The 20859-nt window shown below is 32.9% G+C and overlaps 4 protein-coding genes across 4 annotated transcripts; 3 read left to right on the forward strand and 1 right to left on the reverse strand.

The window, feature by feature from the left end:
- Positions 1 to 750: 750 nt before the first annotated feature.
- On the reverse strand, positions 751 to 2473 carry LOC108211432 (uncharacterized). Its single transcript, XM_017383034.2, has 2 exons — positions 1786 to 2473; positions 751 to 1234 (listed from the first exon to the last, which is right to left on the reverse strand). Exons 1-2 carry the CDS (start codon positions 2326 to 2328, stop codon positions 1172 to 1174), a joined length of 606 nt encoding a protein of 201 aa, XP_017238523.1. The 5' UTR covers positions 2329 to 2473; the 3' UTR covers positions 751 to 1171.
- Positions 2474 to 8930: 6457 nt separating this feature from the next.
- LOC108213706 (NAC domain-containing protein 105) lies at positions 8931 to 10352 on the forward strand. The gene is made up of 3 exons (XM_017385500.2): positions 8931 to 9411; positions 9676 to 9953; positions 10072 to 10352. Exons 1-3 carry the CDS (start codon positions 9204 to 9206, stop codon positions 10186 to 10188), a joined length of 603 nt encoding a protein of 200 aa, XP_017240989.1. The 5' UTR covers positions 8931 to 9203; the 3' UTR covers positions 10189 to 10352.
- A 1855-nt stretch (positions 10353 to 12207) lies between these two features.
- LOC108211731 (glutamate receptor 1.4) lies at positions 12208 to 16029 on the forward strand. Its single transcript, XM_017383408.2, has 5 exons — positions 12208 to 13070; positions 13165 to 14438; positions 14539 to 14836; positions 15082 to 15467; positions 15580 to 16029. Exons 1-5 carry the CDS (start codon positions 12749 to 12751, stop codon positions 15931 to 15933), a joined length of 2634 nt encoding a protein of 877 aa, XP_017238897.1. The 5' UTR covers positions 12208 to 12748; the 3' UTR covers positions 15934 to 16029.
- A 731-nt stretch (positions 16030 to 16760) lies between these two features.
- LOC108212988 (glutamate receptor 2.8-like) lies at positions 16761 to 20217 on the forward strand. The gene is made up of 5 exons (XM_017384704.2): positions 16761 to 17222; positions 17317 to 18619; positions 18715 to 19012; positions 19255 to 19637; positions 19747 to 20217. Exons 2-5 carry the CDS (start codon positions 17969 to 17971, stop codon positions 20068 to 20070), a joined length of 1656 nt encoding a protein of 551 aa, XP_017240193.1. The 5' UTR covers positions 16761 to 17222; positions 17317 to 17968; the 3' UTR covers positions 20071 to 20217.
- The last annotated feature ends 642 nt before the right edge of the window (positions 20218 to 20859 follow it).

The raw sequence follows: 20859 nt of genomic DNA on the forward strand, positions 1-20859 counted from the left end.
ACAGCCAATCTAGCTGTCCAATAATTGCATTCAACAGTATAAATTGGTTACATCTAAGTATGAATATAACATTATACCTGTCAAACAAAGGGTTATATATCAAACAGGCCACCCATTACGTCAAAATGTCTCACTTGACCCACTCATCTCATCGCGGACTCGTTTAAGCCCCTATAAACCAGATATATATCATTTTACTCACATCCCTATTTATACCTATTTACTTAATCATTTATAAAAAATCAACCGTTTGTTTTTTTACTACAAAACCACCTTGAGTACCTTCATAATTATCTCTATTATTTATCAAAATAATTTAGAAATTTCTAAGGCAACATACTTAGGGTGATCACATAAATATATATATTTATTTCTAAATATTTTTTTAATAAATAGCTATGTTGCTTTATTAATTTCCAAATTATTTTGATAAATACTATAGACAATTATGAAGGAACTCGAGGTGGTTTTGTAGAAAAAAAACAAATGGTTAATTTTTGATAAATGATTAAATAAAAATGTATCAATAGTATTGTGGGTAAAATGATATATATGTTGTTTACAGTGGCTCAAACGAGTCCGGATGAGATGGGTGGATAAAGTGAGACATTTTAACGTAATGGGTGGCCAGTTTGATATAAAACCCGTCAAACAAATACACTAATTATTGACAAAAATTATACCAAATAAGGTCACTAGACTTGCATAAACTGAGCAGGAATGACAACTTAATTTTTATTGATGCAGAAGTCGGAAAATAAATTATATTCATTATTTCTTCCCCGAGGGAACTATGCAGTATGTCTTGTACTACAAAAAAAGAGATTTAATTGAAGTAAATGTATGTGTATGTCCATAATGAATTGAACAGAGGAAACCCATTTAAGCAGGTTCATCACCTGCTGCTAAGGCCATCTGTGTTTTCTGCAACCAGAATTCTCATATGTTGCATCATGAAATTTACCCGAAATTGTTGAAAGCAATGGGAGTGTGTCTGTAACTAGTTTGCAGCGGCACTATACAAAAAAACCACAATCAAGCAAGCACACACTAGAATGAAGTGTGAGGCCTGCTAAACCAGATTCTTTCAAACAAGTACTACAAGAACCAGAATACCCCATTACTGTATAGAACTGTCGTGCCTACATCGTGTTTCACGCTGATCAACAATTCATAAAGTAGCCATTGCCAAGTCTTTGAAACCAAGTTGGTACCTAAAATTTCCAGAAGAAGTCTGCACATAATAAGAACAATTAATAATTAATAAATCATTCAAAAGTTACAAATTATGTTAATAAGCATATAAAATAAATAAAATGACAATAACGCTGGGCATAACTAAGAATGTCAGCCACAACTTTTACTGAGCACAAACTCATAACCATACTGTACAGGCTATGTGGGAGATAAATTCCAAAGCTTTCATACAAAAATAGAATCACAGTCCACATGAGGAAAGACACAATGCATTATTTTACCATTTCCAGGCAATACTTCAAACTGTAGTACATAAAAAACACTTCACAAGAACCATATACACATTTCGAAAACAATTTGAATTGATAAAAAAAATCCCAATATCATACTTCTTTGAATTCTTTTTTCTTAAAGAACATGAAACTAGTGAAGTATAAGAGTCCAGATAATCCAAAAATTAATACACCTATATATCTTCCAGTTTCGAAACATAGCCAAACACTTGGTCAACAAGTTGAATAAACAGAAAAACACAAACTTTCTAGTTGATTACAATTCACAAACAGACAGGGATTAAACATAGGATACCTTATAAGGAGAAGCAGCAGGTTGTTTAATTAAGGTGGTCTCATCATGAATGTGAAGGTGGTGCAGATCAGATGACTGGACAGCCAAACAATCCCTTGGAGTTTCAAAAGAAGACAAAGAGAACTGCTTAGAAACGACACCAACATCAAAGTAAATCAAACCAGAGCTAGGAACATCAACTCTAATTTCCTTGACAGCAAACCACAAGAACAAATCTTGAGCCAAGATTCCAGACAATCCATTCATCTCACCATAAGTCAATTTCCCAGAAATATTTTGATCATAATGTAATTCATTCTCAAACTTAGCATTGCAAGGTTGATCCAAATGGACTTCAAATCTGCCACTAGAATCATCAAAGCTGAAATCTTTAACCCCCTTTGGTAATAAGCCCATGGGCAACCCATATGCTTGAAGAATATCATATATTGATCTTGTGGTTGATGATTGTAAAGGTGAAGACTTTGCTAGTAATAATAAGGTTGAGGCAACAAGAAGTGTGAGGAACAGAGTGGTGGTGTTTTTCTTGAGTTGATGAATCATTTTTCAAGTGTTTTAGAGCATATGAAAAATGGGGTGTGAGAATGAGTTGGAGGGTAGGTTTAAGAGAGAATTGAGAGAGAGAGAGAGAGAGAGAGAGAGAGAGAGACAGATTGGGAGAGAGTTGATGCGAGAAGTAGAGGAGGGAGAGTGGTGCCAGCAAGAGTCCAGAGAGGATGCGGATTAGGAGAATATCAATCAATTATTGGTAGTGAATCATCCCACCAGATTTATTTATTTATTTTTATTTATATACTTCTATAGCTGGATGGATGCCTCACAATTTTTAGAAACTCAGTTATTAATTCCTCAAAAATACAAAAGGAACTAAATTATAAATTCCATGTCTGGAACATATGCATGTAAAATGGTAATTATTATTCTTTTGACAAGAAAATGGTAATTTTATTATTTTAATTTGACATTACAGTTTAAATTTATATGAAATGGAGTAGAATCAAACTTTACCGGAAACTATCACCGGTTGACTATTACTTTGGGTTATTTTAAGCATATCGATGTAAAAAAAGGGTTATGATTTGCTTGCCACTTCAAGAAAATAATCTGCACAATTTTTTATTGTTTAATATTAAATCTATCAACAAAAAATCTGGATTTGCCTTTTTCTTGAGGATTTTTTTATTTATGCACATTTTTTTGACTTGGACAGCGTGTCTCTCAAATATAAGTTTCAAAATATTTACTATTTATATAATATAATTTAAATGACTTATTCTGTTTATTTTATATATTTATTTTTTAAAAAATATCCTGAAATACTCCTATATTTCTTTTTCCAAAATATTTATTTTGAATATTTCTTAGAAATATTTACTATTTTCAATATTTGACTAGAATACAAATATACACAACTCAATTTAATTAATTTTAATTGTTAGAGATATAAATAAAAAAGAAAAACTACAACTAAATTTTCCAAATTATATAATCTTTTAAAATAAAAGAAAACAGAAATATGGTATCAGTTGATATTTTGTAAACAAAATCCATATCTCGTCAGCTTTAGGGCTTCAACATAACATGCGGATTACTGGGTAACAGTAGATGGGAACAAATGGAGTAGTATCAATCAGAGTAGAAATACGAGGACTGAATAATGTGCAGTTCAGAAGTAAAACACAGCGGGTGATTGGTGGTGATTGATTGAACTGCGTTCTGATTGGATTTCAAGTTTTTAAATACACCAAGATTATTGGGTTCATTACTGGAAACTGGATTATTAAATTTAAAGTTTTGGAAACGCGCACCTATTTTATTGAGAATCGCCAAAACCTATCTGTTCAAACGGCAATACCTCTTTTTTTATTTTGCCGCATTACACAGATACATATAAAAGGTACTGCTACAAATTTACGAATAACCAAATGAGTTAATTATTAAGCAAATCATTGGGTGAATGTATTTTTATAGAATCATAAACAAATCAAAATTTTAAATTTACCAATTATGATTAGATGTTATGAGTATTTCCAACGATGTAGACTTTTTAGCCAAAATCATCAATACATGTTATAAATATAAATACGTAGATAGCTTTTGTAGAAAAAAATATTGAACTCTAATAGTACATTCTCTTTGTTTATATTTATATAGATATAGTTAACCTCTCATGTTGGCTGTATTTGTCGATACTTCACAAATTTGTAAAAAAATTGTAAAAACATTACATGTTATTTATTACTCTACTAAAGTGATTTATTCTATTAATTAATAGCAATCTAAAATATTATTAATAGAGTTGGGTTCCTTAAAAACCCACTATCTTTAGAGTCCTTGGAGTCTCATCTTAACACCGTTGGATCATATCACCATCTTACGATCTGCAGGACACAAGCAGTTATCTATTCTAAAAATTAACTGGGCGTGATATTCTGCAGATTCTTGGTTCCTGCAAATCCTTACTCAACTGTACCCAATAAAAGTATTCTTCGGTCTTAGTTCCAGATGCAGGACATCGACGGTATATGAACACACAGTGCAGCCATTACTGCACATTCATTGGCAGCATTTTAACACATACCATATAATCAAAACTGGTGGAACATTGTCAAACAAAATGTTTTGTAAATTTAGATAACTTAATCCAATGAAAGTATGATGATTTATAATCCACAAATGATCACCACACCTGCATCTTCTTCATTGTAAGACATGTTGTTCGTGTCGGATGGAGAATGTCGTTGTAGAACAAAGAAAAAAAGAAATAACACACCACTGAAAAAGTTGCAGAACAAATGGCAGGATAATATCTCTCACACTAACTCAGCAACAAAATAACTACAATCGTGGAAGAGATAAATGAGCGTTTAATTTGGAAAGATAAAGCAGTTAATTATTTGAATTTTATAAAATTCTAATTAAACTACAACCACTAGATGATATTGAAATCAAGGGTCAGGATTGGGACTCCGGGAACTCCAAAAAAAGTGGGACTCCAAATAACTTTTCTCATTATTTAATATACTATTTTTAAAATATATTCAATGCAATTAAAGCACAACATCTTACATGTTCAATAAATTTTACATAACGCGTTTTGAGAGTATGGAGATTCGCTATATCGTTGGTTAAATCAGACATGTATGATATTATGTGAAATTTGCACAACCGGTAGACATTGTGCTTCGATAGTAGTCTGTATTGGTTGGCATTTAAAAATAGTATGTTATTAATATTTTAGATTGTTAAAAATAAAATATATCAATTCAATATGATTATAATGATGTGCAAGAGCTATCTCCAATGGAGTTGGCTATAATAGTTGGCTAAACTGAACCTGTAGGACATCATGTAAAATTTACTGAACCTCTAAGACATTTAGCTTCGATGATATTGAATATATTGGTTGGTTATAAGTTAAAAATTGTATGTTTTAAATATTTTAGATTGATATTAATTGGTTATAAGTTAAAAATTGTATGTTTTAAATATTTTAGATTGATATTAATAGATTATATCAGTTTGATATGGTAATAAGTGATTTGTAATCTTTACACAGATTTCTTATTGTTAGATCGACAAATATAATCATGGTAGGAGGCTGATTATAATTATAAATAAGGGGTGGATATGGTTGGTGTGGTTTTTTATTAAGAGATTGACAACATTTTCTATTTTTGGTATACCAATTAAGTTTTTGGCTGAGGGCTCTTCATGACCGGAGATGCTCCATCTTCCTACAGATTTCTTACCGACCAAGGTGCATAGGTTCGACAAATATAATCATCCATAACTAATTGACTATAAGAGGTCGTTTGGTTAGGGGCCTTAGGGGTATTTAAGAAAGGGAAAGAGAATCGATCATCCATAACTGGTTGACTATAAGAGGTCGTTTGGTTAGGGTAACTAGGAAAGGGAAAGGGAATCGATCTGGTTCATTCCCTTTGTAGGTGTTTGTTTTGTAAAAATCATCATTATCTTTCCCCTCTTTTGGCACTAGATTTACCCAATATTGCTCATAACACATTCCCCATCCAGAACTAGGTTTTTAGTTTCTATTTCCTCACTTTCTAATGTTTTGTGTTGTAATTCATATTTTAGACAATTAAAATAAAAGATTATCATATAAAGTATTTTTAAAAATTAAAAATAATGTTAATTTAGTTTTTTAAATAAAATATATTTGTGATATAATTCACATATTAATTTATTTAAAAAAATAAAATTGTTAAATAATAAATTATATTAATTAATTTATTAGAATGTAAATAAATTATCTTGTTATAAATATAAATACATTTGACTCTTTTGAAATTATATAATGTTAAAAAATTAAATATAAATGAATTACACAAATTTATATTCCGTTTCTGGATCAAACCCAAACGGGTCAAACAATTCAGGATTATTCCTTTCCTTTTTCTAGGTTTCTCTTTCTGGATTTCATTTCGTTTTTCCGAAACGAACCAAACGGCCCTTAATTATAGACATGTTGGCTATAATTATAGATAAGAGGAGAATATGATTGGAGTGTGACATTTGTAAAAGATTATTTTTATTTTTTATTTTTGATATATCAATTCACTTTTTAGCTAAAGATTTTTTCATGTTTGAAATTGCTCCGACATGACCAACTAATTTTAAAGTATCTCCAATCATGTAAAACTTTTAACTAAAAATAATTAATACACTTTACAAATAAAAAAAGAGAAATTACATATAAAAAACTCAAATTTCAATGGTACATTCTCATCATCTATAATAGACAATCTCTTTATGTTGACTATATCTGTTGAACCTCTACATGTACATGTATGTAAGAATATTTCAAATCATCTATTACCAGTTTACCACAGTGAAGTGATATATTCTATTTATAAAAATTTAAAATATTAATAACATATCATTATAATAAAATATAACTATCAACTAATATAATCAATACTCTTATAGCTTCAATAATTTACACATAAAATCCTACAAGTTCAATCTAGCCAACTAATTTAAATCAGTCAGAGCAGAGATACTTTTATCTGATTCCGTCGAAAGCGCTCTAACATTAGGATTAGCCGCTATTTTAAGAAGTGAAGATAAACTTTGGATATCATTTCGGGAAAAATTTTAAAATCAACAAGTATCATTATTTAGAAAAAAGAATTAAGAAAGATTATTAACGTACGAATATGAAACATTACCCACAAACTTGGTACTATATATAACACGGTCATTATTTTGTGACTTACTCGTGAATCAAATTACTGTGCGCGGACATGGAGAGGATAAATAAGATACTTGCGTGAGTTAAAAAGCAAGTGAATTGTCCATGAATGGGCTGGCTTAACGATATTTATAGATTTTGTCTTCGACGTCTTGTAGAGCTTATAATTCTGTGAGCATGTCTGTATGTCTCTGTTGTGGGGCCTATATTTGTATATGATAATGATTTGGACCGTTATGATGTTACGACTTTGCAACTTTGCAACGCAATTAGGCAAGTGCATGTTTTGTCAATATTAGCCGACCGGATCTTCTAATTTATTTATTTCTTACACTTTTTCTGCTCGTAATAAATCTATACGCGTGAAAGATGCCTATAACGATGCCTATAACGTGTGTGCTATCATGTATAGTTAAATCTCGATAAATAAATAAAATCGAAAGGTCGCGCTCGAGAGTGAAACAATGGGTAAAATAGAATCATTATGATTTCGCTGCGGAACTCTATATTGTACATGGATTTTCTAGATATAAATTTAAATACGTGTTTTTTTACGTCGTTATGTGTGTTCAGAAGTGATTTCAAAATATAATACATAAAGAACGACAATTTTTTTCATGTTCAATCTTGCTACAGAACCTCAACAATTAATAATAGAAATAAAATAAAGATCCTTCGGATCTCTGCCTAACAGATTGTTTGTCTAATGATCCTCGAACAGAAATCGAAAAGAAAACATAAGGAAGCTAAATCATTTTTTGTAATATAAGTGGGCCGCATTAGAGTGAAACGAGACGAGACCAAATCCAGGTCCATCTAATTAGCAGTGGAGGCCCAATTGTAATCTATACTATCTATACTATACTATAATAAGCCACATGAGTATAATTTGTAGTTCAATACTATAATAAGCCAACATGGGTATAATTTGTAGTCCAAGATTTTAGTTATATTTTTTGGTTTGGTACTCTACTTTTGGTACTACAAGTCTACAAATGTGGAGTCTATTAGTATTACATTGTTAAACAGTTTCAAATGCTAAAAACACTCATAAAAATACATTATCATATAATATTTCATTAAAAAAATTATAATGATGTTATAAATAAAATTATAAATATACAATTTTGAATATTTTTTTTAACAACAACTTTCATACAACTCTTTTTAATTTTAACGTGTTCAATTTCAAGATAAACACGAACCATTACATAACCCTTTCTAACTTTAATCTTAAAAGTTATTGTTGTCAAAAAAATCAAGATTACAAAATTACGTTGAAATTCGATTAATTAGATTACTGAATCTTTCAAAGGTATTACACGATCGGTTTTGTTTGGAGAAGATTTGAATTTTCTGATTCTTTTTATTTATAAATCTACGTGTACTAAATTCGGATTAAATGTACTAAAATCCTGATATGAAAATATAGTCAGTTGAATAATATAATTAAATTAAAACTCAATCCATTAATAATAAAATATAAATAAAATGATGTTAAAATTAAAATTATAAATAATAAATTACGAACTATATATCCGTCCGTGCTTCGCACGGGTTAAATGCTAGTAGGTTTTAATAAGACTCGTTAATAGAAGGAGGTCAACTCTGCATTCAATTTTACATTTTACTTTAACTAATTTTCAAATATAATATAAATAATTAATAATTAATATTGATTAAATATTAAAGTTTAAAAAATTAATTTAATATAATATATAGGGAATAATTTGGATGAAAATAAAAGAATTGGTCATCTAAATTTGGGTTCCCTGGTCTCATGCTCATAGAATTGTAGTGACATCACTTTCCTTTAACAACAAAAACATTAATGTTTTAACCAGATATTATTTCGGAGATTGAAGAGCAAGATTCGGACATTAGTATTATCTTCTTATATGGTTTTTATAGACATTTACGCGATCCTATGATTTAATAAAAAGATTAAGTTTCCATAATTCATTGGCACTACCATATTAACTAGCTGTAGAATTGTTTGTTGGTAAGGTAAGAGTAAAATTTCAGTTATTATCCAACACTTATTCTTCAAGCCGGGTGAACTATGATGGAGCCTATATAAGCAAATCATGAGGATTGTTTTGCATGCACATTAATCTCATAAGCCTCTCAACGGTCTTTGTTCTCTTTTCTTGCTCTTTCGTTTTTGTTTCGAAGATCACATAAGCTTCTGCCATTTACCATGAGTAATAATTTACCTGCTGCTGCAAAAGTCATAGTAGAAGAAGAGATTGGAGATAGTCTGCCTCCAGGCTATTATTTTCTTCCTTCTGCTGCACAATTAATTGAAGAGTACTTGCTTCAGAAAATCTTGGATCTTCCTATGGCGTCTAATATTGTTAAGATTATGGATTTCGTCGAGCTAATAGACCCCGATCAGCTTAATTTAGGTATTTCTATGATTTGAGTTTAGTCTTTTAGCAATTATGATTGATCTTATTAGTTTTATTAGTTGTATTACATAGTCGTATTACATATGCCAGGTAATGTTTTTGAATTACTTGAGTTGATTAGTGGTTTTAATATAAGAATGATCTTATTAATGTTGACATGACTGCAAGTCTGCTACCTGTTTGATTTTTTGTTAGTTTGAGTTTGAGATTGAATGATGAAGTTTTTGTTTTGCTAATTATCAATATATTTTTTCAATGCAGAAGAATTCAAGTACTGCAAAGACAAAGAGGGTTATTATATTACAAAAAAAGCAGAAAGAAAGGCGAATGAGAAAACGATTATAAAGACACTTACGGGGCATTGGAAGGAATACAAATCAAATATTCCTATTTCTAACAACAGCCAAATTGTCGGGTACAAGAGCACTTTCACTTTTTACCAGGCAGATGGTACAGAAACAGCTTGGAAATTGAATGAATACACAAGCAATCCTGATATCGTGCCGGTTGATGCACTTACTGACACTGTTCGAGCTAAGGTATACATACTGCATTAATAGATTAAATCTCATGACATTATATGGATTAGTGAAGGTTAATATGTTTTTGTCCTCTTTGGATTAGTGAAGGTTAATATGTTTTTGTCCTCTTTGACAGATAGAAGAATATGTAGCATGCAGAATTCACATCAAAAAAGTGAAATTAGCGGAACAAGTCATCTACAATGAAGAAACTGTAAAGGACGAAGACGAAGATGAAGATGGAGAAGAATAAGGGCCAGACCTTTTTATTAGGATTATTTAACACTAATTCTTTTTCTTTCTGTTTTGTAATATAGTTCCAGAATTGTATCTGGTATTAGTGTTGCTTCCTTGTCACACTAATAAATTTTGTTAGTTATTTAACAGTCAAATAATAATTCAGATTACAGTATTGAATAGTAATTTCATTGCTGAAATATTCTGCATTACAGTATGAATGGTTTTGTCTAACAGCTAAATTAATCTAGGCCAGTGAAATTAGTCTGTAGATATTGTGCTCTGATCTTTATGTTTTCCTGCCACTTTTTACTCAAATGCACAATTACTTTTAAAAGATGGAGGTGCCTGCTAAACCGAAACCATAGATGTTAGAAATTGAGGAAACAATTATGCACTATGTAATCTGCACCTTTTTATTAGAAAATTATTGCAGAATCTATATGAGATTGGTTTTTGATCCTACTTGTCACAAGTATACTGCAAAGAAGGTATACACAATACACTCTTGAAAAGAACTAGTAGTACAAATTCATTTCAATTTTAACAGATATGATCAGGAGTCGCAAACCAAGTTTCGGCTTTCTGAGTAGGAGTAATTCTTGACATGGGATCTAGATTGAATGGAAATATGGTTCGTAGCTGCAGTACAATGCAGTTTCTGCTTTCTGCAGCCTAAATGCTCACAACGAAACTGGGATCCTTCCTGCCACAACCATGATTCAAAGGGCATCCCGGCAAGAGGAAGCAGGTAATTTGGTTCATTATATTGTTCACTTACATCGGTTTTCATTGGTAGAAAGCATCAAATCAGGTAATTCCTTTTGATTTGTTTTTGTTTTTACAATAATACTCCTCACCGAATTTGTTCTTGATGAGTTTTGTTTATCCTCTCCTTGTGAGAGTTTGACGTGTTTTTTTGGTTTTTGATCTAATTCAATGTGTATAATGTTAGTTTTGTTGGATTTTCAAAGTTTTGATTTTATGGTTTGTATGGAATTGCAATTACATGCGATAACTCAAACGGATTGTGACGAGTATATATACATATATCAATTTCAACAAATCGCTTGATTGTTTGTCCATGAAAACTGGCTTAAATATGCTTCATGCTTGTTAAATAAGACAATGTACAGTGAACATGCTTGAGACTTTGAGACCACTTTGGCACATAATGTGAGATGCACGACTGACATAAAAATATATTTATAATTACTTTGTGTTAAATTATAGGTTTACTCAAAAAGACTCATTACAAGGTTTATTCTTAAGGCCATCTTCAGCAGTTGTGATCCAAAAATCCAAATTTGGATCACCAACGGATCCAAATTCTGATCCAAATTTCTGACCAACTCCAGCACAGTGATCCAAATTCTGATCCAAATTACTTTTTGTATATTATATTACATAAATTTTATATAAACGCAAAATCAAGAAAATGAAGATGAAGCTCAAGTATCCGAAAATGATATGAATAGCTACGGACGATATATTGATTATCTCGAAGGAAACAAAAATAATCTGTTCGATTAAATCAAAATTTATATTTGTCGTACTGTTTTCTAGTCATTTCTCAATATTGTAATTTTATTTTATGTAATTTTTATTTCATGCATGTAATGTACTCTTTTTTTAATTTCAATGAAATTTGCTTTCCTATTATTCTAAGTTTTTATTAAACATTAATTTTGTTAATTATTAATTATAAACTATTATTAATTAAATATTAATAATCACAAATTAATTTTAAATCCGATAAACGAAAGATATAGAAATAACAAAATCATTATTTTATAATAAAATAGGTGATCCAAATTTCGATCAGTGAATCAGTACTATTCATTTATCAAAATTTGGATCACTTTTTCACTTATCAAAATTTGGATCAATGCTGGAGGAGAATTTGGGGCTCCAAATTTGAATTTTTGGATCATGCTGGTTTGCCCTTAGTTTCTGAACAAGCGAGAGATTTACCATCCGCACAGAAGATCGTTAATGGACCTCCATATCATGTGAACACTTGGTTAATTTCAAAATTTATTGTTTGGGAGTTAAGACGCTAGAAGCCTCTACACTGTTCGGCACTTTAGGGTGTTATGGTATTCGTACCCCTAAAAGCCTCCACAGACTTGTCACCATGGATGCTTCTTGCAAGTTCCAATCTTCTTGCAACTTTGTATCACCGGACTCAATCCTGGCTCAATTCTCCAGGTTCAGGTGATATTTTCGCAGTATAAGACAACCTTAGACTTGTGATATTTTAAGTCTTGTGTTTTGTCCACTTGTGTGGACGTCCTGGCCTGATTCTTATCTGTCTCAGGAATAATCAACTAATTAATACCTCTAGTTTCTATGAAATTTCATATCCAGATCATCTCACACGTCTGGGTCTCATGTTTCCTCTTCTTTCTTGACTACGATCGCGTATACGCGTATAAAACTGTTCTGATGTGTATATCAAGTTAGAAACTAACCTTGCGGAATCCATACGAGGTTGAATATTGAACCGACTTATCCCAAGTCTACTGTATAGACTGGAATCTCTGGACTATGACCTTGAGAAATTAACAATACATATGCATATACACAGAACTTGTCATAAAAACTGCATATATACGATAATAATGGAGGGAGGGAGGAACTACAGATTCACGACCACTTTCCACTCATTTTGTGCACTACTAATTTTCTTTAGTCTTAATTTCCGCTACTCACATTCAGAAAAGGAGTTTGCAGTAGGAGTAATTCTTGACACGGGATCCTGGAACGGGAGGATGGTTAATAGCTGCATTATGATAGCAGCTTCTGATTTTTACAATATAAATGGTCACTACCAAACTAGGATTGTTACCCAGATCATTGATTCAAAGGGAGATCCACTGAAAGCTCTGGAAGCAGGTAAGGTTGACTTATTTTTGCTAACAAACACTACTTAAATTGTGTTTATAAGATGCAAGTTTTATATTAATATTAATGCAATCACTTAATGCAGTTCAAGATCTATTGAAAAAGAATGTTGGTGCCCTATTTTTGGGACCAGAGATGTCTCTTGATGGAACGCTGCTGGCCTTGCTGAGCGAAAAAGCTAAAGTTCCCATGTTTTCTTTGGGTGGAAGCCTGACATCCTCTGACGAATATCCTTATTTTTTTCAGCTATCACACAGTGAAGCACTGCAATCTAAAGCCACTGCCGCACTTGTAGAATCATTTCAGTGGAAGACTGTGAACTTCATATGTGAAGATTCAGAATTTAAGTCAGGGGTTCTTTCTCATTTGTTTGAATACTTCCAAGAGAAAAGTATCCAAATTGGTCACATAAGTGCACTTTCATCCATGATTAGTGATGATGGAATCCGTGCACAACTGAATAAGCTTATGAGTATGCAAACAAAAATATTTGTGGTGCATATGTCACCTTCTCTTGCGTCTCGTCTTTTCTTAAGTGTGAAAAGTTTAGGAATGATGAGTGAAGGATATGCTTGGATTTTGACTGATAAGACAAGGAATTTCATCAATTCTGAGGAACTCATGCAACAAATGGAAGGGGCATTGGCTTTAAAGCCTTATGTTCCACCATCAATCAAGCTGCAAAATCTCACTTTAAGATGGAGGAAAGAATTTCAAGATGAAGGCCCTTTTATGAATGTCAAGGAGTTAAGTCCTTCTTGTGTGTGGGCATATGATGCTATCTGGGTACTAGCAGGGGCAGTTGAAGGGGCGTATACTAAACAATATCCAAAATTAGCTGAAGAACACAGCTCAGAATCGAAAAAAATACTAATGAAGGAATTAGTCAAAACAAGGCTCAAGGGCATCAGTGGTGACTTCCAAATTGTAAATTGGACAGTCTCACTTTTAAAGGCCTTTGAAATAGTGAATGTAATAAGAGAAGGTGAAAGAAGAGTAGGGTTTTGGGAAAAGGGAGTTGGCATTACCAGTGAAATAATGCATTCATCCCTGTCCAGTAATGATCTTAAAGTAATAATCTGGCCAGGAGGGTCCATAACCGCTCCACGAGTTGCTTGGCCTAGAGGGAAAAAATTAAGTGTAGGCATTCCTAAAAAAAACAGTTTCACTGAATTTATAAGCCTGGAATATGATATTCACAGTAATACAACTAGAGCACTGGGGTTTTGTGCAGATGTATTTGAAGCTGCTCTTGAGGCCTTACAATATGAAGTACCTATTGAATACATCCCATTTGTAGATGCTAATGGAGAAAGTAAAGGCACTTATACTGATCTCTTGTATCAGATTTATCTTGAGGTATGCTTTACCTTAATTCATTTTGATTAAGCAGCTATTTCTTATTCGTCGCATGTTATTACAAAAATGTGCTTTATCATGTTAATATCTTGATGTTTAGAAATATGATGCTGTCGTGGGGGATGTAACAATCACGAACAACAGATCACATTTTGTGGATTTTACAATTCCATACACAGACATAGGCGTTGGAACAATTACAAAAGTAAAAGAGAACAAAGACATGTGGATCTTCACAAAGCCAGTTGGTGCAGATCTCTGTCTCATAACTGCTGTTTTCTTTATACTTACTGCAATTGTCATTTGGTTTATTGAGAAACCTTTTAATAAAGAATTTCAAGGTTCACTATATCAGCAGATCGGAACAATCTTCCTTTCAACTCTTTTTCTAAGCAGCAGTAAGCCCTCAAACTTCCCTCATATCTATCTTATATAGTATAGAAACCATTTCATAATTGGAGCCTACCAGGCTGATTAATAAAAGTGAACTTGTTTACGGTATATATTTTTGACGTGAAGCTTCTTGTATACTGTATGTAGATAATTAGCCACTGATTGTTTTAGTCCTTTGTTGTCAGAAGTTGTGCATGTTGAAGATGAGTTCCTTGTAACTTCTTATGAGTGATGAATTTTGATGTTGTAGGACAAAAGTTGTCAAGTAATTTGTCCAGATTTGTGATGTTCATTTGGGTAATTCTGGTTCTTATATTGACTTCAAGTTACACTGCAACATTGGCTTCATTGCTGACGGTTCAACAGATTGGATTAGCATCCAGAGGAGCTAATGTAGGGTATCAGACTGATTCCTTCGTTGAAAGAGCTATCGCTAGTAATTTAAATTTTATGGACTATTCGCTTCGTCCATACAGTTCAGCAGAAGAATATGCTGATGCTTTGTCCAAAGGAAGTAAAAATGGGGGTGTAGACGGTATAATTGATGAGATGCCATATATTAAAGCCTTCCTTTCGAAGTATTCTCCAGATTATGCCATGGTCGATTCTGCATCTACCACCAATGGCTTCAGCTTTGTAAGTTCAGCTTCAAGAACCAAATATATGCATTCTAGTACATCAAAATGCTAAAATCTTGATTAGTGACATCAGCTCAAACTTAAACAATTTACCATCTTTTGATATACAGGCCTTTAGGAAAGGTTCTCCATTGGTGCCGGAAATATCAAGGGCAATTGCGAAGCTAAGAGAAGAAGGAACCCTTGATACACTTGAGAAAAAATGGTATAATAAACCATCATCTTTAGTAAACCAGGAGCTACCGCCTAAGCCTCAAGTTCTCAAGGTTGATAGCTTTGGAGGATTATTTGTTATTGGTGGTGTATCTTTAGGTTTAGCCCTTTTTGCAAGAATATTTTATATTATTCGCAGTAAACTAAATATTTACAATTACATGTTTCAGACATTAGCTAGTGGCAATCTGGCCATCATGCTGAGGCATATGATTTCCAGTTCAGAATTGAAAGAGACGACGCATGTGTAATAGAATAACAAATGTACATTCTTCGTTCTATAGGAGTCCCCTTTACCACTATTCGTGATTTAGGAATTTTATACATCTTCTCAGACTTTTACGTAAACTAGCTTATGATCCGTGCCAAGCATGGGTTTAAATAATTTTTTTGATTTATTATTTATAATAATTATAATGTCTCTTTATTTGATTACGTACTCATCTTTTTAATATATATATTTACATTATTTGGGGATTAACTTGAAGTTAGTACACGCAAGGATATGCACACAGTGTGGTGATGATAGAATTAATTAACGAGGAATGCTCTGTAGATGAAGTTGCCAATAGAGAAGGAATCAAGGACAACATGGACGCCATAACATTGACCCGAGTAAATCAAGAACTCAATGAATTGTGTTTGTCAATCGACTTATGTACCTGAAGAAGATGCTTGTTTTTACTGTATATGAAGCTCATCACCAAACATGTTTGTAGTTTCACATTAATTTGCCAGAATTTTTGGTTTCTCTATTTATAAATACATGTACTGGCTTCTGATGAATTAGCTCTATATTCAATCTTTTATTTATTTTAATATTCATTCATTCTGCCAAGTGATAAAATTACATTATACATGGTTTGATTCTGGTGCTAGCTTATATTATTGATTATAATATGCCGTTCTAACCATTTGAAAAAAGTTTTGATATTCTTTAGCGTTGAGGGCTTAACATATGTGTATGGTTTGTTTTCTTTAATGTTGTATGAACTAGGACAGATTAAAGTATTCAATCTCAAGAATTATTAAAAAGCACCTCTAGTTCCTATGAATTTCCTTTGCTTAAGCAATTCATGTCAGTTTTCATGACTCTTTCTTTCTTGACCAAGTCCGTGTGTGCTCAGTATGATGTCTGAGTAATTATAATTTATATTCCTTATAAAGTTACTATAACATTGAGTTGTCTACAGCATAGTTTCTTGAAATTGACGTGAGAAGTTAAACACTGGTGGAAAGGACGTCTAGTACAAAATCATCATAGTTTTAATGGATTTGAGGAACAACATTTTGGCTCCTGGTTTCCATTCATCATGTGTTTTACTAATGTTATTTTGCCATCTCTGCCGGTATTCTCATTCACAAAAAGAGTTTCGAGTAGGAGTAATTGTTGACATGGGATCTTGGAATGGAAAGATAGTTGACAGATGCATTACGATGGCAACTTCTGATTTCTACAACCTAAATGCTCACTACAAAACTAGGATCATTCCCCAAACCACGGATTCAAAGGGAGATCCGCTGCAAGCTCTGGAAGCAGGTACTTGATTTATTTGTAGCTTGGAAATATTAGCCAAGTATACCACGTTTAGAAGATAAAGTAAATTTTGAATTTACAATTGCTTAAAATGCAGCTCAAGGTCTAGTGGTAAAGAATGTAAAAGCCATGATTGTTGGTCCAGAGATGTCTCTTGATGAAAAGCTGTTGGCCTTGATTTCTGACGAAGCTAAAGTCCCCATCTTTTCTTTAAGTGGGAGTGCGTCGTTTGATGAATATCCTTATTTTCTTCAACTATCAAATGGTGAAGCTCTGCAATTTGAAGCCACTGCGACCCTTGCAGAATCATTTCAATGGAAGAATGTCATCTTCATATGTGAAGATTCAGAATTTAAGTCAGGGGTGGTTTCTCATCTGTTTGAATCCTTCCAAGAGAAAAATATCCAGATCGATTACATAAGTTCACTTTCACCCACAATTAGCGATGATGGAATCCTTGCAGAACTGCATAAGCTTATGGGTATGGAAACAACAATATTTGTGTTGCATATGAAACCTTCTTTTGCATCTCGCCTCTTCTTAAGTGTGAAAACTTTAGGAATGATGAGTCAAGGATATGCTTGGATTTTCACTGATAAAACAAGGAATCACTTGCACTCTATGAATCCCGAGGAACTGATGCAATCAATAGAAGGGGCATTGGCTTTAAAGCCATATGTTCCAGCATCAATCAAGCTACAAAATTTCACATCAAGATGGAGGAAAGAATTTCATGACCAAGAACCTTTATGAGCACGAAGGAGTTAAGTGCTTATGGATTGTGGGCATATGATGCTGTCTGGGCACTTGCAAAGGCAGTTGAAGGGGTGGATACTCAGATAGATTTAAAATCAATTGAAGGACAGAGCTCAGAATCAACATCTGCAGACTCCGAGGTCTCTCATACTGGCAAAATACTTCTAGATGAATTAGTAAAAACAAGAATCAAGGGATTAAGCGGTGACTTCAAGACTGTGAACAGGACAGTTCCAATCTTACAGGCATTTGAAATAGTGAACGTGATAAGAGAAGGCGAAAGAAGAGTAGGCTTTTGGGCTAAGGGTGTCGGCATTACTAGAGATATAATGCATCCAGCCTCATCAAATAACGATCTTAAAGTAATAATTTGGCCAGGAGGGTCCATAGTGACTCCGAGAGGAATGCATATAAAAAAATTAAGAGTCGGCATTCCCCACAACACAGCTTTCAAGGAATTTATAAGCCAGGAAAATGATCCTCAGACATCTATGATAAGACCCATTGGGTTTTGTGTAGATGTATTTCAAGCTGCTTTGGAGCTGCTACCTTATAATGTGATGTACGAATTCATCCCATCTGCAAATGTCACGGGAGAAACGGAAGGCACTTATAATGATCTTTTATATCAAATTTATCTTCAGGTATGCTCATTTAATGAAGTATTTAAATGAGTAGCTACTTCATGTTTTCTTGTTTCAGAAATGTAATATATTTTGTTGATATCTTGATGTGTTAGAGAATTGATGCTGCTGTGGGGGATATAAGTATCACGGCAGAAAGATCACTATACGTTGACTTTACAACTCCATACACAGATATAGGCGTTGGAACAATTGTCAAAATAAAAACGAACAAGGACATGTGGATCTTCACAAAACCAATTGGCGCAGATCTCTGTCTTATGACTGCTGTTTTCTTTATACTTACTGCACTTCTCATTTGGGTTATCGAGAAACCTATAAATAAGGACTTCCAAGGTTCACCATCCGAGCAACTAGGAACAATCTTCTTCTCAACTCTATTTTTTAGCAGCAGTAAGCACTCAGTCTTCACTCATACAAAAGTTAAAGTACCATATAGAGAACGTTTCTTTTTTGGAGCGTACCAACCAAATTAGAAGAACTAAAATTGTTTATACTGTATATTTTCAAGTCATGAAACTTGTGATATACTTTTGCAATTTAGCCACCATTCTCTTATTTTTGGTGTCAAAATTAGAATACATGAGAATGACATTCTGTTCACCTCATATGAATATGATTTTTTGGTATTTCAGGTGAAAAGTTGTCAAGTAATTTGTCAAGGTTTGTGATCCTGATATGGGCACTTCTGGTTCTTATCTTGACTTCAAGTTACACTGCAACACTGGCTTCAATGCTGACAGTTCAACAGATTGGATTAGCATCAAATGCTATTGTAGGGTATCGGACAAGTTCCTTTGTGGAAAGAAATACAGTCAGTAACATAAATTACAAGGACTATAGGCTTCGTCCATATTCTTCAGCTGAACAATACGCTGATGCTTTGTCCAAGGGAAGTAAGAATGGTGGTATCGATGGTATACTTGATGAAATACCATATATTCAAGCCTTCCTTTCAAAGTATTCTGCGGACTATACCATGGTCGATTCTGCATCTAGCACTAATGGTTTTGGCTTCGTAAGTAAATTTAAGAATCAATTTTCTCATTCTTGTACATCAAATCCTAAAAATTTGATTGGTGAATATCAGCTTTTTAAATAAACGTTTACCATCTTATGACCTCCAGGCCTTTCCGAAAGGTTCTTCACTGGTGCATGATATATCCAGAGCAATTGCCAATTTAAGAGAAGATGGAAGACTTGAAATGCTGCAGAAAGAATGGTATAACAAACCACGATCTCTAGTGAGCCAAGAGACACTGGCTAAGCCTCAAGTTCTGAAAATTGATAGATTTGGTGGTTTATTTCTTGTTACTGGTGTTTCTTTAGGTTTAGCCCTTATTGTTATTATATATTATTTCATTCGCAAAAAATTGAATGTCAACAATTACATATTTGAGAAGTTAGCTAATGGCAATCTGGCTATCCTGATGGCGCGCCTCTCCAGGTAATGAATGAGAGGTAGGCATATGTAATTGCATAAGATATGTACATCTTAGTCGTGCTTCAGGAGCCTTTTATGGTTCTCCAGTGTATGAGTGAGAAGGACATGCTAAACATTCCCAGTTTTTTCTTCCTGTCATATAAAGAAACAATATCTTCAATTTGGCAATCTTATTTACTGTAAAGATGCATTTCAGTTTCTATCAGAAAGATGGAGGTGCCTGCTAATTTACAACGTTAGATGTTAAAAGTTAAGGAAATAATTATACGGTGTGTAATCAACACCTTTAATTTCCACAAATATTACTCAATAAGAGCGTCTTCTTATATGAAAGCCAGGGCCTAGGATTTGACCCTGATACACCAGGGTGCATCATAGAATTATACCGAGAGAGAAGGGAGTAAAAGTTCACAGCTTGTGTTCGCCTGTTAAAACAAGCATTTAGCTCAAATGCCTGTTTGGATAGCCCAAGTGGTGGATTTATCCTCTGTTGTGGGTTCGACTCTGGCTCATCTCGAGAAGTATTAGAACAGATAATATTTCGTGTAATATTTTGAGACCACTGATATTTTCAAAGTTGATATAACATGTCTACTTGCAATAATTTCAGTACTCTGAAAAATATATAACATTATCAAGAAAAATAAAAAATTATTACATGTAGCCTCTGGGCAGAAAATTGAAGTCAATGAAAAAATTGACAAGGACAGAAAAGAAAGATGAGATGATGATATGTACTATTATTTACAGTGGTCAAGAAATCAATACTTCCAGTACTGCAGAGAATGAAGACCCA

The sequence above is a fragment of the Daucus carota genome, chromosome 3, assembly GCF_001625215.2.
Source record: "Daucus carota subsp. sativus chromosome 3, DH1 v3.0, whole genome shotgun sequence".
Lineage (NCBI taxonomy): Eukaryota > Viridiplantae > Streptophyta > Magnoliopsida > Apiales > Apiaceae > Daucus > Daucus carota.